This window comes from Podarcis filfolensis, assembly GCF_964270895.1.
Source record: "Podarcis filfolensis genome assembly, chromosome: Z".
Lineage (NCBI taxonomy): Eukaryota > Metazoa > Chordata > Lepidosauria > Squamata > Lacertidae > Podarcis > Podarcis filfolensis.
In genome coordinates this window covers 2,023,783-2,040,274 of record NC_139617.1, presented here as the reverse complement: position 1 = coordinate 2,040,274, position 16,492 = coordinate 2,023,783, and the positions used below count along the sequence as shown (strand labels likewise).

The 16,492-nt window shown below is 42.7% G+C and overlaps 3 protein-coding genes across 8 annotated transcripts in view; 1 reads left to right on the top strand and 2 right to left on the bottom strand.

Annotated features, from left to right (window-relative positions):
- The window catches only part of STK26 (serine/threonine kinase 26), a gene marked incomplete at its 3' end in the record, with an annotated part of 40,877 nt that extends 27,837 nt beyond the window's left edge, over positions 1-13,040 (top strand). Inside the window, exons 5-12 of one of the 2 annotated variants that reach the window (XM_083595462.1) lie at positions 388-496; positions 595-752; positions 1,575-1,760; positions 5,305-5,453; positions 9,149-9,242; positions 10,187-10,249; positions 10,330-10,466; positions 10,755-13,040. In XM_083595462.1, coding sequence (XP_083451588.1) covers positions 388-496; positions 595-752; positions 1,575-1,760; positions 5,305-5,453; positions 9,149-9,242; positions 10,187-10,249; positions 10,330-10,466; positions 10,755-10,779 — 921 coding nt within the window. Of the gene's footprint in view, positions 1-387; positions 497-594; positions 753-1,574; positions 1,761-5,304; positions 5,454-9,148; positions 9,243-10,186; positions 10,250-10,329; positions 10,471-10,754 lie in introns of those variants that run through there. The other variant, XM_083595463.1, reaches the window with a different exon arrangement.
- KLHL13 (kelch like family member 13) overlaps positions 1-16,492 on the bottom strand; it is a 1,461,558-nt gene that overhangs the window by 436,391 nt on the left and 1,008,675 nt on the right. The window lies entirely within an intron of this gene.
- Positions 13,346-16,492, bottom strand: part of FRMD7 (FERM domain containing 7) — a 34,128-nt gene continuing 30,981 nt past the window's right edge. For all 5 annotated transcript variants that reach the window (XM_083595413.1, XM_083595411.1, XM_083595412.1 and 2 more), the window contains one exon: positions 13,346-15,568. In XM_083595413.1, the coding sequence (XP_083451539.1) occupies positions 14,510-15,568 (1,059 nt within the window). In that variant the 3' untranslated portion in view covers positions 13,346-14,509. The remainder of the gene's footprint in view (positions 15,569-16,492) is intronic.

The window sequence follows — 16,492 nt, the reverse complement described above, 5'->3', positions numbered from 1 at the left end:
TAGTGAGCCCTGGTCTCCTTTGCAGGAAGGTGTTGGGGTATAAATCTAATAAATTAAATTATTACTATTCTGTGAGGTGGGATGTATTTTTTGGGAAGGTAATACCATGGTTCTGTGTTCTTGCCATCTTCTCTAAAAGGCTATATTAGTCAAAGCTTCTCAGGAAAGTAAAACCTTCCTAAAGTTTGCCTGACAATGTTTTCAAGTTACTTGTGTTACTCTTCCAAGTTTATGAATTTATACAGTGTCTGTTGTGGAACATTCATGTTTGAACCTTTTCCTGCAAATCTTTAAAAAAAGAAAAATGACATTTCAAATAACTGTTAACAAACAGTGGATGCCAGGGTTTATGCTTTATTTGAATTATGCTTTGTTTCCTTCCCAAAGCTCCGTGCTGGCCCATTCGATGAGTTCCAGATTGCTACGATGCTCAAGGAAATACTGAAAGGGCTTGACTATCTACATTCAGAGAAGAAAATTCACAGAGATATAAAGGGTGTGTATAAATTTAAATAAATGCCGAGCCCATATCCTTTCAAGCAATAGTTCTTTCTGCTTTTTAATTAGTTTTTTCTGCTTTCTCCTCCTTTCAAGCTGCCAACGTGTTATTGTCAGAGCAAGGAGATGTGAAGCTTGCGGATTTTGGAGTTGCAGGGCAACTGACTGATACACAGATTAAAAGGAACACCTTTGTAGGCACGCCATTTTGGATGGCACCAGAAGTGATTCAGCAATCAGCCTATGATTCAAAAGTGAGTTCTTTGAAATTGGTTTGTGCTTAGAAGTGACGTGTTCATTTTGTGCAAGACATTTGGAGATTTTCAGGACCGCAGTCTTCCCACAGAATGTATGGTATGCCTCCAAATGCGTAATTCTTATAGCTATAGGACAGCTTGAGAATGTGTATTAAAGATCAAAGAGCAAGTTTCTAGCACTAGTGATTATAGCCCAGAACTGTGTGGAGTGTACAAACCAGGAGGGGCCTTCATGAGCTTCCAAGCACTAAAGGAGCATTAGTACTTATTTCCACTGACTTTTGTCCTCCTGTGTTCATTGAGCTTCAGTCTTCTCCTGACTATGCTCAGAACTCTACTAAGCTCTCCTCCGAAAGCCTAAGCAAATCTGTTACCAGAAGGATGGTATGTACTAAGGGTTCTCAGGCTGCAGAGCAACAAGACACTCCTCTTCTTTCACTGCAACTTCCTGAGTTTCTGGGCTTCCTGTTAAGCTCTTTTCAACGCAGCACAATCACACCCAACTGTTCTTTCCCCTCCCTCCTGAGTGAGCACTTCCACAACTTGTCATCAGCTTGACCCACAAAGGATATTGAAAGCTGAACAATTAGCACTTGCTCTTGAAGGAATATACTTGCTCCATGTAGATAGACATTGATTCAGTGTTGCTGTGTTATATCTTGGAGCACAAGGATCCTATTTGTGTGTGCATGTGTGTTTTGCATCAGTTCAGTTTTAAAGCCTATGATTGGGGAAACAAAGTTTCTGCTACCAGTTTACTGTTCAAGATAGCTAGTGCTGTACAAATATGATACTATTATCTTTCCTCTTTCTCTGCAGGCTGACATTTGGTCATTGGGAATCACAGCTATTGAACTGGCTAAAGGAGAGCCTCCAAACTCAGACATGCATCCAATGAGAGTTCTCTTTCTCATTCCCAAAAACAACCCTCCAACCCTAATAGGGGACTTCAGCAAACCCTTTAAAGAATTTATTGATGCGTGTCTGAATAAGGACCCGACATTTGTAAGTGTTAACATTTCACTTCTTCAACATTAGGAAACTTGGGTGCTTGCAGTATTGTTTGTTATCCAAAAGAAAAGGCAGAGAAAAGTGCTGCAGGCTTTTTTTTAAAAAAATGTTGTTTAAACTTTTCAGCATACAGTACAATGAAAAACTAATCTAAATTAAAAAAAAAAAGAAACAACAAAGGAAAAGGGGAAAGGTAACAAAGCCCTCTATCTGAGGTTGATCTTAACCCTTGTCTCACACAAAAGGGCGGGTGGACCCTCTCAGCTCTCACCTGGGAGCTTTCTTTTCTTCTCCCAGACTCCTACCCTGGGAGATCTTACCTTGCCTTGCCTGCCTCTCATACAGGGTCTTTCACTTTCCATCCATCACCTTCCTATGTGTACCCTCACTAACCTAGAGTAAAGGTAAAGGACCCCTGACAGTTAAGTCCAATCGCAAACGACTCTGGGGTTGCGGCACTCATCTTGCTTTACTGGCCGTGGGAGCCGACGTTTGTCCACAGACCGTTTTTGTGGGTCATGTGGCCAGCATGACTAAGCTGCTTCTTGCAAAACCAGAGCAGCACATGGAAACTCTGTTTCCATGGTACCTATTTATCTGCTTGCACTGCGTGCTTTTGAACTGCTAGGTTGGTAGGAGCTGGGACCAAGCAACAGGAGCTCACCCTGTCACGGGGATTCGAACCGCCGACCTTCTGATCGGCAGGCCCTAGGCTCAGTGGCTTAGACCACAGCGCCACCCGCATCCCCTAACCTAGAGTAGAGGACATCAAAAACCAAAACATAGCACAACATAAGCAAGAGTAAAATAGATAGAAGGAAGAAAAAGAGAAAACACTGGAAATAAATATAAAAAAATAGAGAGAAATAAATAAAGAGGACTTCAGATTCTTCGTCTGTCAATTATGTATATAAAAAGAGTTCAAAATTTTCAAAGTGTTCAGGATGGTATCCATCTGTATTCCAGGGTAATATCCAGCTGTTCTTCAACCTGCTTATTGACGTTTTCCCAATCTTCAACCCCAGGCATCTCATGTTTATTCATTTTCCTTTTCATGCAAAAAGTCCAAAAGTGGCTCTACTGTTATTATCACTAAATGTCAAGTATAGTCTTCCTCCAGTCTGGTATGACAGCTTTTATCTCCAAGAAATTCCAATATCTATTATTAGAATAATAACCCATAGTTATTTATTTGATGTATATTCATTAATATACAGCCAGTTCCATATTCATCCAGTTCCAGATCTTCTGATCCCATTTCCTGTTGGCCATGATTTCCTGTCCTAAATTAGCAAAAGAAAAAAAAAGTTCCTTCCATTTCTGTTTCTTCCATTCTTTTTTAAGAAGAATCACCAGAGGCTTAATGGCTTTTTCCTCTGAATTCACTCCAACTTGTACACAGGATCCTTTCTCTTTTGGCTCCATCTTTGCCATCTCAAGATGTTTCTTGATATTGCTTATCAATGGTTTCATTCCACTTCACCAGCATCACAACTCCATTGTTTGTCTGTTTCAGTCCTTCAGACACCTATGTGGAAGTTCTTTCATTTCATCATCTGCTGCTTCCCACTTTACCATTCCATTCTCACGTTCAGGCAGATCTTTATCAGTATGCCCCTCTACCCTAAGGTCCTGTGTATTCTTTGGTCTGATCGTTCTCTCCTTTTTCGTTCAAGATTTTATGCATCTCAGTTCTAAGGTCTTTCAGTTGCTCATCCAATAATTGCTGCATGATACCAACAGTCATTGCAGGGGTTCAACAGTCTCTTTGCCACATTTGGTTCAGTTAGTCTTCATGTTAAGTCTCTGCCTTGAAAACTTGTGTCTGTCTCTTTAAGAAGTGCATTCCTTTTGCACTCACAGGAATGTAGTTTCACTTCTGAAGCCAGCACTTCACAAAAAGGACTGAGAGTAAAAAGTAATATAAATTGAAGATGCTTAACAAGCAGAGCATTCTGATCCGTTTATAATCTTTCTTAATCACAAATAATTAAGATACTTTTTGTTTTGTTTTCAGCATGTTAGCTAATGCCTCTTATCTCACACTCAGTTCATGTTATTGGTGAAAATTAATTGGCAGACAGATCACTTCAGTCGTAATTGATCCCAATCTTAAAAGTAATTAAAAGAAGGGAGGTTTAGCTGACCTGTTGTCCTAAGGGCTAACATTCAGGGCTATTATGTGGTGTCTGGACGCAATAGCAGTTCCTCACTCAAAGATGTATCCTGCATCCAAAAACTTTTCTGGTCTCTAGTGTGAAGAACACCTTTCTTCAGAGCATTTGAGGTTAATCCCTTGATCTCCCTGTATTCAAAGAGAGAGTGTAATAATGAAGATTTACATCTTGGCTATTGTTAATCGCTGCATAATTATCTCTGTTGAGGGACTGTCAGCAATTGAGGACTAGCCAGCCATCTTCCCTCCCGGAGGTCTCCAGATTTCTCAAACTTTTTAAGGTTGGCATTAATCTACTTGAGGAGGCAGCGTACAGAGTATGCACAAAACACAATAGAATAGAGAAAATCCATGCATCAGATCAGCTGGGTGTTTTTTGGGGGGTGGAGCTGCAGGGGCAAATTGGATGCTTGTTGGATGCTCTGTTCAGTTAAGGAATGAAAACCCTGGAAGGGAACAGAAGGTCATCCAAGCTTAAACCCTTCCAGTCTGCACATCAGTTTTCTTCAGAGGAATCTATTCCCAAAAGACTTCTGTAATAAAGGCACCACAGTGGTTTGTGTTACAATCCTGTTTCCTGCTCTGGCTTTAATGCATACAGTTGCTGCAGAGAACTTGAGCGTTCTCATTGGTCTAATGCTTGTTGGCATAAAAGTAAGGAAAAGTTTTGGATTACTCGGAGCTCTTGGAGAGGCAGAGTGGAAAGAAACCTAATTTTCAGACATAAAGAGAATGGAGTTGTTTGGACAAATAGTGCACTGCCATCCAATTACAAAATGCTTGGTAGTAGATGTAATCTGATCTAATGAGCCAACTTGCACTATAGTTATTGTAATTTTTTATTTATTTTCGCAAATATCTGCATCTTGCCCTTCCACTACATTTGCAATGTTCAGCAGCTTACAAAAGTTGGGGGGAAAACACTAAAATCTAACAGATTGATGAACATGGGAAGCCAGACCATTGCTCTATCTTGCTCAGTACTGGTTGGTAGCAGCTCTCCAGGGTTTCAGGCAGGGAATCTTTCCCATCTCTACCTGGAGATGCCAGGGATCAAATTTGAGATCTTCTGCATGCTAGCAGATCCACTGTCACAGATCTACTGTCTGTCCCCTGAGATTAAACCAATCTAAATAAGTATGGTAACCACAAAGGAATCCTTAGCACAGCAGATCAATCGCTCTAGGGAAGGCCCCTTCCCATGTTCCAATCAGTCACGCCTCAGTCACAGTCGAGACCCAAAGCAAATCCTCAGCAGTGTATCTTAAGGAGCGGGCAGGCTGGTAAGGGAGGCCTTTATAGATAATTGCCAACATTTTGCATTCTGCTTGCAAACAATTTACCACTTCATGTCTTTTACAGCGTCCCACAGCGAAAGAACTTCTAAAGCACAAATTCATTCTGAAAAATGCCAAGAAGACTTCATATCTGACGGAGCTTATTGATAGATTTAAGAGGTGGAAAGCAGAAGGACATAGTAGCGATGAAACAGATTCTGATGGTTCTGATTCGTAAGTCTGGATTTTTGATTATTTGCCAGGAATTGGGGAGTGGGCAGGGGAGCTGTCCCAGTGGCAGGAGTTGAGGGGGCAGAGTTCAGCTCCTGTATTATCATTATTTTTATACTGCTTTCTATTTTTAAGAAAAAATATCAAAACATCAAATAAAACAATCCAGAACAAAACATTACTGAAGAAAGTTAAATATGAAGTATACATTCAAAGCAACATAATTAACAGGAAACTAAAATGTTATCTTAAAGATCTCAAATTAAAACATTACAAAGGGGGTAAACTACAGAATGCACATTTAATGCAGCAAAGTTAACCAAAACGATCTTAAACATTTCAAAAGAAAATATTACTTAGGGAAGTCAAATATAAAATGCACATTTAAATAGCATAATTAACAAGATAAAATATTATCATATCTGCTGCTGTTGCTGCTAGTCCTGTCAATGGTGGTTCATGGTGGGCAGCAGCTGTGGAAGATCAGGCTCAATTACCTAGGTCTTCACCTAGAAACAACCAAGGTGGCCTCTTCAGCAACCTCAGCTTTTGTAGCCGCAGTCAGTCAGGGCCCCGCCTTCCCAGGCCAGGTGGAAGAAAGGGCTGCAAGGCAGGGAGCTGGTCTTTCAGGACTCACAGCCAAGATGGTCTGCTGTTGGAACTACCACTTCAGACTACTATTCCAGGGGTCTACAGTATTTGGCTAAACTTGCTAGCCAAACTAACATTTATGTTCACCAGGTTCCTCCCCTCAGCTAGTTTAATAGGGGCATATTTCTCCAGCCAACAGCAAAGGAAGTGCATGTATGCACACAAACACTTTTCCAGTGAGAAAAAGACTCAAGGTTTCAGTTAGTGCTCTGCAGAGAAGCCCTTGTGCCGAGGAATGGCTGGAGAGCCAACCCTGCACACATGCACACCTGTCTCCTACGGCAATGAGAAGCAGAGAGAAGGCAAGTTTCAGTGGTATGCCTTTGGCTCTTTTGCCAAGCAGCATCCCCTTACCCCCATGAAACAGACAGAGGAAGCATGCGTAGCTTGGAGCAGCAGCAAGCATGCAGTCCTTGGTGAACACTCTTTTGCATCATGTTATTCAGCTACTGCTTGGCAAACAAGGTCTGAACCTCACAACCAAGCAGTGGTTGAACACACTCCTCCCTCCCCTCCATCTGTCTTGTGGGAAGTTGAGGCAGGGAGCATGGCACATGGCATAAGGACACTGAACCTCTCTGCTGAGTAACAACTGGTGCAGCTCCTCCTGTCTCCTTTTCCTGGAGGGAAGAGAGGAAAGAGGAAATGACAGCTTTAGCCACAGCTTGGCAGTAAGACTCCAAGGAAGCAGTGGGAAATAAACCTCTGCCACCCTTTCTTGCTTCAAAATGGGAAAAGTCAGAGGGCTCACTAGCTTGGTCTTCAAGGTTGAGGCACTCTAGGCATGTTGGCCATACAGCTGCATCAATACCCCTGCCCACCTCTGCAACTTGGAAGTTGGAAGGAGAGCCATGCTGCATGGATAGTTGTTAAAGCCAGGCACAAACAAGTGGCCGTCTTGGAAGCATCCGTTTGCAACCTTCTGAATTCTTCTGCCTCTATCCTCAGAAAGCCAGGAGACCCTTTCCAGCAGCACCTAACCCAGGGGTCAGCAAATGTTTTCTGCAGGGGGCCGGTCCACTGTCCCTCAGACCTTGTGGGGGGCTGGACTATTTTTTTTGGGGGGGGGAAATACGCCCCCACGACTCTCCTCTCCCTTCTCCACAGCACCAGATGAGCCCTGGTGGCTGCTTACCTGTGCTTTGCAAGTGGCAGGGGCTGGCGGCAGCGGCGGGATGATGAGTGGCGTGAAAGGGCTGGCTCCGGAGAGGGGCTGCTCTGCTTTAAACAGCGCTCAGCACCTAGCTCCTGTGCCTTGCGAGCGGCAGGGGCTAGCGGCAGTGGCGAAGGAACGATGAGTGGCTCGAAAGGGCTGGCTCCGGAGAGGGGCTGCTTAAAATGGCGCTCAGCCAACCACAGCTCAACAAAGCCCAGCCCCCTTCCTCCTCTAGGCAGGGTGGGGAGAAGCCAGGAGGAGGGAGGGAGGAAGCGCTGTCATGATGTGGGGGGGGGAATGGTGCAGCCCAAACGATCAGAATCCCTACGCCGATCCACGTGGCAATTCCCGGACCATCCGCAGGCTGGATCCAGAAGACAGTTGGGCTGGGGCTGGTCCCCGGGCCTTAGTTTGTTGACCCATGACCTAACCAGTTGCAAGTGATTTATTTTTACTTTGGTCAAAAGCTACTTTGTGAACAGCAAATGATAACAGCAGACATACACACACAGTAGATCCTCTTACTTCATTTTTAATTGCCATTTGTTTTCATAAATGAAGTAAATTTAAATTGAGAGGCCATGATCTCATTCAGGGTCACTCTCTGAATTTCAGGACTGAGCCTGTGTCCACTGTAGCACAATGAGTGTGGTGTCTCTTTGTCACATTGTATGGATGTTTCCCCTTCATTTATGCTCTCTTCCTTTTCCTGAAACACTTGCAGGTTACTGCAGAATTATGTCACCTGTAGGGAGCCTGGAAACTATGCTTCTCCCAGATGGGACATTCCTAAGAATATTATATGCCCCAGGGGTGTGCTTCGTATGCACTGTAGACTGAACTTTTAGTGCTAGAACTCCAGTCCTCTGGAATTAGTTACCAGCACCTAACACTTTGACATTTGGTGGCTGTTGAAGACATTTTTGTTTAAGAAGGCTTTCTGTGAAGTGTATACAGTCAGGCTTATGGGGTGTTGATACAGTTGTAAAAATGGTTCTACTGTTTGATATCTTTCTGTAGCTAACTTTTCTTTAATGGAATAATACTTCAGTAACTTTTGGTTGTGAAGCAATTTGTAAATTTATAAATAAAAAGGCATCAATTTGGGGGGTTTATGCCTGCAAAAAAGGTAGACACTCCCCCACAATTTGGTGCGACCCACCATTAAAAAAGTTTGTGGGCTGTATTTTTTAAATAAATAAGGCACAAATCTGTTGAGGTAAGTTGAGCTGCAAAATAAATCCTGGCGGGGGGGGGGGGGTGAGGCATTCCTGCCTCTGCTATACTTCTGCTAAGACTGAAAAGTGTCTTTCATAGACCGTGCAGATCTTAGGTGCAGCCATTGTACTCAATGTCACTTTTGTCACAGATCTGATTGGGCTGTGTTTTCTTGTGGTTGTATCTGCCTCTCTCCACATCCACAAAAGAAGACCAAAAATGCTGCTCTAAACTGGTTAAGTTCTTTTCTTATTGGCTCCAAGTCAAAAAGAACCTGGATGGGGCTGATGACATTTCATCTGGCTTCTGATTGTCCTTTTTTACAGTACATCACCATCATCATCAATTTTATTTGTATATTGTCCTCCCCAGCCATAACCGGGCTCAGGGCGGCCAACATCAAAATATAAATACTTAAAATGTAAAATTCAGCAATCGACTGAAATACATAATCTAAAATGGACTGGGGGTGGGGGAAGAGCAAGGTTTGGATTCTAGTATTTCTTAGAGTTTTGTCCAGAGTTTATTGGCGTCTATTTTGGAAGCAAACCTACAGCATTTTGGCCTCCTCATTTGGCACGATTTTATATTTAAGGGTTTCAACTATGGCAGACCTCTGGTGTGGTAGCACAGTTCTTTAAAAGCTTTGTCATTTTCTTCCCTTCCCCATTAGGGAGTCTAGCAACAAGGAGAACAATTCTCACCCAGAATGGAGTTTTACTACAGTTCGGAAGAAGCCAGAGGCCAAGAAACTGCAGAACGGAACAGTACGTCCAGCCAGAATTTCTTTCTATTCTTTAAGCTCCTTGGAAGCTGCCACAGGCAGAGAGCTGACCCTTGGTGTTTGTAAAGCAGTCAGAAATGTCCCCACCCCTCTGTAGACACACAGCATTGCTCCCTGGCAATACTGACTACATTTCAGGTGGTCAAATTCATCTCTGCAGTTGTGAGGATCAGAACGATGGTTATAGTGGTGGTGATGCTTACAACTTTTATTAATGAAGACTAGGATTATCAGGACTGCAATAAAAAAGTGAACTGTGGTGTAAAATTATCTAACACTTCTGTAAATTGTGTTTAACCTACCGTATGTCCACCACTTTATTTATTGGGAGGACACACCGTAATTTGGAGCCAATGGAGCTTTTCTCTTCTTTCCTCATTCATATACATTTATATTATTTTGGTTATTTATTGCTGCTACTTTGGGTCTATCTTGATAAAAGAAAAGCAGGGTGGTGATTAATAATGTAGCAAGTTCATTGGTACTCAGCTGCTAGTGGCAGCTCAGTAGATTGTCAAGTAAGAGTCTGTAGAGCATATAAAGTGTTTCCTGTGAGCATATAAAGTGTTTCCTCCCTCCAGTTGCAAAAATCATTGTGATGAGAATAAATTTGATTATTTCAGTCCATATAAATTGTTGTTTTCTTCATTTTGGGGGGCCACCTCCAGGACTGACCTTTGGAAAAACAGCCATAAGCTGTACCCAAGTTTGCACCTGCGAGAAAAGTTGCTGCTGCAGATCTCCCTGTGGACTATATGTCTTATCAGCCCAGTTTATGCCAGCATTTCTCCACACATCTGTAGGCACATATGTGAACATGAGGAGCCCCTCATGTAGTCTTGTCCATTTTTAACTGGTCCTTGGTCTCCTACTTATTTCAGTTATTTGTCAGCAAGTGTTTGATTAATGTATCTCCTAACTTTCCAGGACCAAGATCTCATGAAAACCCTGAGCTGTTTAACGATGATAATCACTCCTGTCTTTGCTGAGGTAAGTTTTCAGTTTGAGGCACATCCAAAGCATGTACAGTAAAGGTTGCAAAATTTTGACCATTTTTGTCTGCCTCTCAGCTTAAGCAGCAAGACACCAATAATGCAAGCAGGAAGAAAGCAATTGAAGAACTTGAAAAAAGCATCAATATGGCAGAAGCAACATGTCCAGGAATCACTGATAAGATGGTGAAGAAACTTATGGAGAAGTTTCAGAAGTAAGCATATGGGTTTCATTTCTTAACCTGTGTTCTTCTTTAGGGTCTGTCTGCATTGCCTGTAACCTCATTTCCTGCTTTCTGTGTGAGTGTAGGAAAGGTAGTGGAAAAAGCACTGTTAGCAACCTTAGGAGGTGGAACTGGATTGAAAGAGTCTGGGAGGATTAATGTGGGGATGGTGAGGTAAATGAACAGTGTACATGGATTGGTAATCTGTAAAATAAATAAATTATTAACTACTTAGCTGGGATATAACTGAGCACTTTCTTCTTGTGTTTGTCTCCTTAGGTTTTCAGTTAATGACTCCTCCTAAGAAACTTTCTATCAGTGATGCTGTTCCATATGGACCCAGTAATAGCCCACCAAAACCTACTATAAGCTTGGCAATGCTTTGTTCATGAGCTCCTTGTGCCTTTTGGATCATTGCAACATATATGATGATCACAGATTTGAAAGGACTTAATTCCACTATTTTGTGATGGGTATACATGCTTTTTTGTATTTCCAGGACATTCTTTTTTGTAAAGAGCAACTTTTAATATTGTAGTTTTCACTTATTTAATCCAGTTTAAAACAAAAAACAAAAACGGTGAGGTGCAGCTTTGCTTCTAGATATAACCAGTGGAATGCCAATCTCCACGCGCAGGATCTGGGTTGACCAGAGATCAATGGAATGCACTTGAGTTCATAGGAAGTGCACATGCTGTGTTTCAACAACATTTTGTTACTCTCCAGAGACGAGTCTTGTTTCATTTTATGTCCACATAAGATACAGTTCTTCTGAGTCACTAAAACTAGACTTCAAAACAGCTTTTTACAGGAAAATATACGAGAGCACCTTAACCTATAGGATGTGGCTATAGCACTTGCTCAAACACCATAGTAGTCTTTATTTAGGCCCCTGTAAATGTAATACCTGCAACAACATAGGAGCTAACTCCTAGGGGCCGAGGTCCCTTCGGCGCCCCTGATAAAACATTTGAGCAGGCCAGGCCCCCCCAAAGTTGGTTGGCAATGCCATTCATATGGAGGGGTGTCACCATGTCATGTGACCAATGATTGGGGGCACGGCTTTCCTGGAGCGCCCTCCCCCCAATATTTTATCCAAGTTGGCATCACCAAGCAACACTATTCTTTTGAAAAATGGGTACAGTGTTTTAGGCAGCTCTGTAATCACCTACATTTTGAGAGCAATATGTCATTAGCTTTGCAAGTTAACATGTAGTGACTGATATAGCTTAGTGTACAGTTTGTACGTATTACCCTTTAGGGCAGGATTTCAAATAGTCATTCATCATGGTAAAGAAAATTTTAAAGCAATACAGATGAAGGGCAGGGGGCTTTCTGCAATAATGGACACACATAGAAATCTGGCTTAATTTAATCATTTCTTCATTCTTTAGTAAGATTCGGGAGGGGGAAGTAGCTCATTCTTTGTTTTGGGCAGGGGACCTATGGGAATACCGTGGCATGCGATGAAATACCTCACCAGAAGGTATAAGTGTGTGACACCAGCGTTTTGTGTGGTGGTGTTCTATCCTGTAAGATATTTATACACTTACGTTCTTAAAGACATTTACATGCAGTGCATTACCATGTTTATTTCCTCTTCCCCACCCCTATGTATTTTAAATACGTATTTACCAGTTAATATGCAAATAACTGAGTTATAGATATTCTTTCACAAAAAGATAGTACTGTGCAGTACAGAGTGATTTTTTTTTCATAAAAGGTAGCTAAAATTATAAACTTGCTTTCAATTATATATTTATGGTACTGTTTAGATTGGGTAATATCTCCCCCCCCCCCCTTTCAACCCAGTTTGTATATTATGCTGAAGTTTGAAGTGGGGTTGTATTTCAGTCCTTAGCTGTGGAACTGTTGGTGTAAATTTATTTTTGATAAAAAGTCTGGATGTGTTTAATTTTATGGTTTGGATCTGCACATTTTTTGTTTTTGCACAAAAGTCATTTAAAGGATTTGAAATATATCTGCCAAATATTGAAAAGCGTTAAAGGAATGCAAGCAAATACTGATTTTTTTCCCTTAGTTTAAAAGTTGCCATTACATCGTTTAAAAAAAAGAAATAAATGAAGATATAAAGACACTGGCGACAGATGGTGGTTTAGAAATGCCAAGGGCAATTATTTTCAATGGTGCCTACACTGTAAAAAATATATATATACTTTAACTCGTTTGTTTTAATTTTAAAGAAATGTTTGTTTAAAAAAAAAGCTTTCATCGCTATATAACTGAAACACAATTAAAATTTATATCTGAGGGGGGGAAAGTCTGGGCATAGTTTTTGAAAACAATAATGTTATGGATTAAATAAAAATATTTTTATAAATGTAAAAGCAGCAAATGTTGTAAATATACAGTTGATCTGAAGCTTCACAAAATAACTGCATCACTGAAACAGAACTCTAGTGCTCTTCTCTGTAGCTATTAGGCCTGTAAATCTGTTTATAGATGAAGCTCCTTTCAGTGTTTTTTGGGGGGCTGGGGGGAGGGCAGGCAAGGGGGCAGCAGAAGGTTGAATGGTTTAAAGAAATAAATATTTAAGTTCTGTAATCTTGTTTGGTCCTCATCCTCATTTCTGTGATGCCATACTTTTAAAGCCGTCATGTGCTCAAGGGGAAAGATGAGCATTCTGCTTTTTCTGTGCTTTGGGGCACAATCCTACATATGGTCTGTGGGAGGGTGGGCCAGGTGGGCCATAAGAGCTTCCAGGTCTCCTCCAAGGATGAAAGGAGAATCCTTGGAGAGGCTGCCTGGAGCTTGTAAGCCTCCCAGCTATGTGTGCGGAAAGCTCTGTATCCACTGCTTCTTCATTGGAACTATGGTGTCAGAGAAAGCACACACCCCATGAACGCCTCTTTTGTAGAAAAGGTGGCTTTTTAATGGTGGTTTCTCTCCATTCGCCCCCGAAAGGAGACTGCGTCCCATGTACACAGGGTAGCCCAAAAGTATGCATGCATACACAACAAAGGGACAGTTAAATTTCAGGCTTGCAAGTGGATTATTTTTGAAACCAGGCGACATTTAGGACAAGGAGGCAAAAAGACCTTCCTGGCTAGCTTTTCCTTTGGGTGGTGTGCACTGACCACTTAACCCCACCGGCAGATTCCTGAAATTCTGAGTAGTTATTGGGCAGAACCAGGAGTTAGCAGAGATTCCCAGATAAAGACAGGTTACTTTTTCTCCCAGTCTAGTGCATTATAACTTGCTTAGATATATATGGAAAGTAAGAAAGGGATCCCGGTACAGTTCATGTATTAAAAGCACTTGAAAGACCACTGCTAGTCGTCATGCTGTAAAAGTGAGTGACCCGAAGTGCAAAGCATTCAGGCCTGAGAACTGTTAATAAGCAATATTTAACTTGAATCAGACATTGGTAGTACTTAGCCATGGGACCCCCTAGCTAAAATCTTTAGTATTGCTAGATCTCAGCATTTGAAAATGGCACTTGCCCTTCTTTTTGTGATACACTTGGAATTATTAACAATACTTGTGGCATATACCTGATGGCTTAAAAAGATACATCTCCATGCTGGAACCTATGTAGAAAGAAGGGAATACTTAAATACATGCTAGAAAATGACACACCCACCCAATCATGTCATCGTTTAGATAATTATAACAAACTAATCACCCCCTTTTTAGTCTTTCCCCTAAAAGAAATGTCACACTGCCAAGCTTTTTGGTGACGTATGAGCTATCTATTTGGGAAGATGAGCCATTCCCATATATCTGCTACAACACTAGTTTTCTATGCTAGGAACTATATCCTGTCGTCCCTGTCCCCCCATAGTATGGGATGTGTCAAAGAGAAAGCATGTAAACTTCCCCTCTCCCCCCATTTTTTAAATATTCTTATAACATCTCACACTTTCTTTTGCAGAGCCCTTTGCTTTGGTAGATTCCTCTTGTTATCAAATCCCAAAGTTTTAATTAATCATTCCTGCAAAACCAGTCATAACCCCAAGGACCAAGGAAGGACCTCCTTCAAAGATCTACTGGCATAACTCAGTCCTGTTGTTTTACGTAAAATAATTAGATGCTCCCTGTGAAGTCCTGTCCTCAATGTTGGCGGTATTGAGACAAACTTCTTCATCCTCCCCCTCCAGCTGTAGGCTCCCTGAAGACAGGCGGACCCGTGCCCTGGGTGCTTTCACCACCCTCCCGTAGAGAGAAGAGTAATCTGGCAGCATGTCTGAATCGGAGTCGCTGGATTCTGTCCCACTGCCCACATAGCGCTCCAGGGTTCGCTGGGCCCTGGGAGGTTCTGGGAACCTTTGCTGGGCCAGCACATACTGCAAAATATCAGCCTTCCTGCTGCTCAAGACAGGACAAGGTCCTAGAGGCCGGAACTCTGAGCCATAGGGAAATCTGATCATTTTCATGTCAGACTGGCTCCAAGACCTCTTGGGAGTCTGGTCTTGAATGCTGTAGTCAAAGACGCTTCCGTCATCATCTTGCTCCATGCTAATGCTGCTAAGGTAGGTCATTCTGGGCAGGACCTCTGGTTCAGTCACCCTTGTTCTTGCCATGCCTGGGCTTCTCCTGGAAGGCTTCATGGGTGATGCACCAAGCATGTTCACCCCACTGGCTGTTTCCTCAGCAGGGCCTGCCACTGCTGTGTGCCTGGACATCTGGGGAGGCCTGTCCACATAAAAGAAGACTTGAGGAGAAGCCATGTCCAGTTGCTGGTGAATGGGGCCCCTGTAGGGAATGTCGGTGTAAGTCAGCTGTTGCCTAGGGGTCATCTCCCTCATGTTGCCCACCGAGGTGCTTTTACTGTTCCCAGCCAGCTTGTAGCTGGGCTGGAAGGATGTCAGTGGGACCCGTTGTTCATAGATGTCGGCTGCCTCCCAATCGTGTTCCAGCTCTGTGTAGACCAACGGGAAGGTGGAGCTGCTTTGGGAATGGGGCAACAGCGTTGGGTCAGCTTCTGGCTTGGACCGCTCCAATTCATCCGCAAAGATCACTTCCACTGCAGAGTTCCTCCGCCTGCTGTCCAGCATGGGCTCGGAAGTGTGCACTCCATTGGCACTGTGGTAGCCTCCTATGGTGCCGTAGACCAGCCGCAAGTCCTCCATCTGGGGAGAGAAGAACATAATTTCACCTAAGGAACAGTGTTGTTTTAGCAAACACCCTCCTCTTCATCACAAGCAAAGCGTAAGAGACGGCAGTGGTGCCCTGGAGCTGGTGGGGCAGAATGCAAGGATCCTAAGCGGTAGGAGCCAATGATAGGGGGAACCAACTAATTTGCATCTTATCCCCCTCTTCCTGCACCCTGCTGAGTTTTGCAGGGGCAACATTGAGACTAAGGAGGAGGAAGCTGTCAGTCAGTGCCTTACCCTGGACTGAACTTAAGTTTTTGAAAATGCAGGCAGCTTAGGGTTGGTGGGGAGTTCTCCATTCACCCCAATGGACCAGCTGACATGGTCTTTCTTTGGCAGTGCAGTCACAGAATGGTGTACGAAGCCCACACTTTGTGTACCCGTATAGCAGTCTCCCTAAGCTCTTTTGGCCTGAGGTCAGTTCCCTTTCCCACTGATTTCCTTCTCTTCCCTGTCTGCTGACAACACTCTGTACAAACTGGATGTTCACAAGATGCTTGTCAGGCAAGGTGGTTTCCTCTCGAAAAAAGTTTTTGTTTTCTTTTAAAGCACATCTGCATAGCTAAGGATTCCCCCAAACATGTAGAAATAACACTTTGTTTTCGGGTAGCCTTGTTTCACTTCCAAACTGGCCATCACACACCCAACTATGTTCGCTGTTAGAGGGAAGAAGGAGGAGGCAAAATCAGAATCCCGGAGAGGCCTGGCAGGCTGGCTGCCTCTGTTGTGAGAGTGCACCTTAGGATCATAGGGAACTTTTGTTTTTAAATTAACCCGTTTTCTTCTGGCCAATTGCAACTCTTGTGTACATCTTTTAATATGCCACTTAAAATCTGCCTTTTATATATTACACATTTTTGTTTTTTTTAAGATCATCTGATTCATTTAAATATTTCCGTT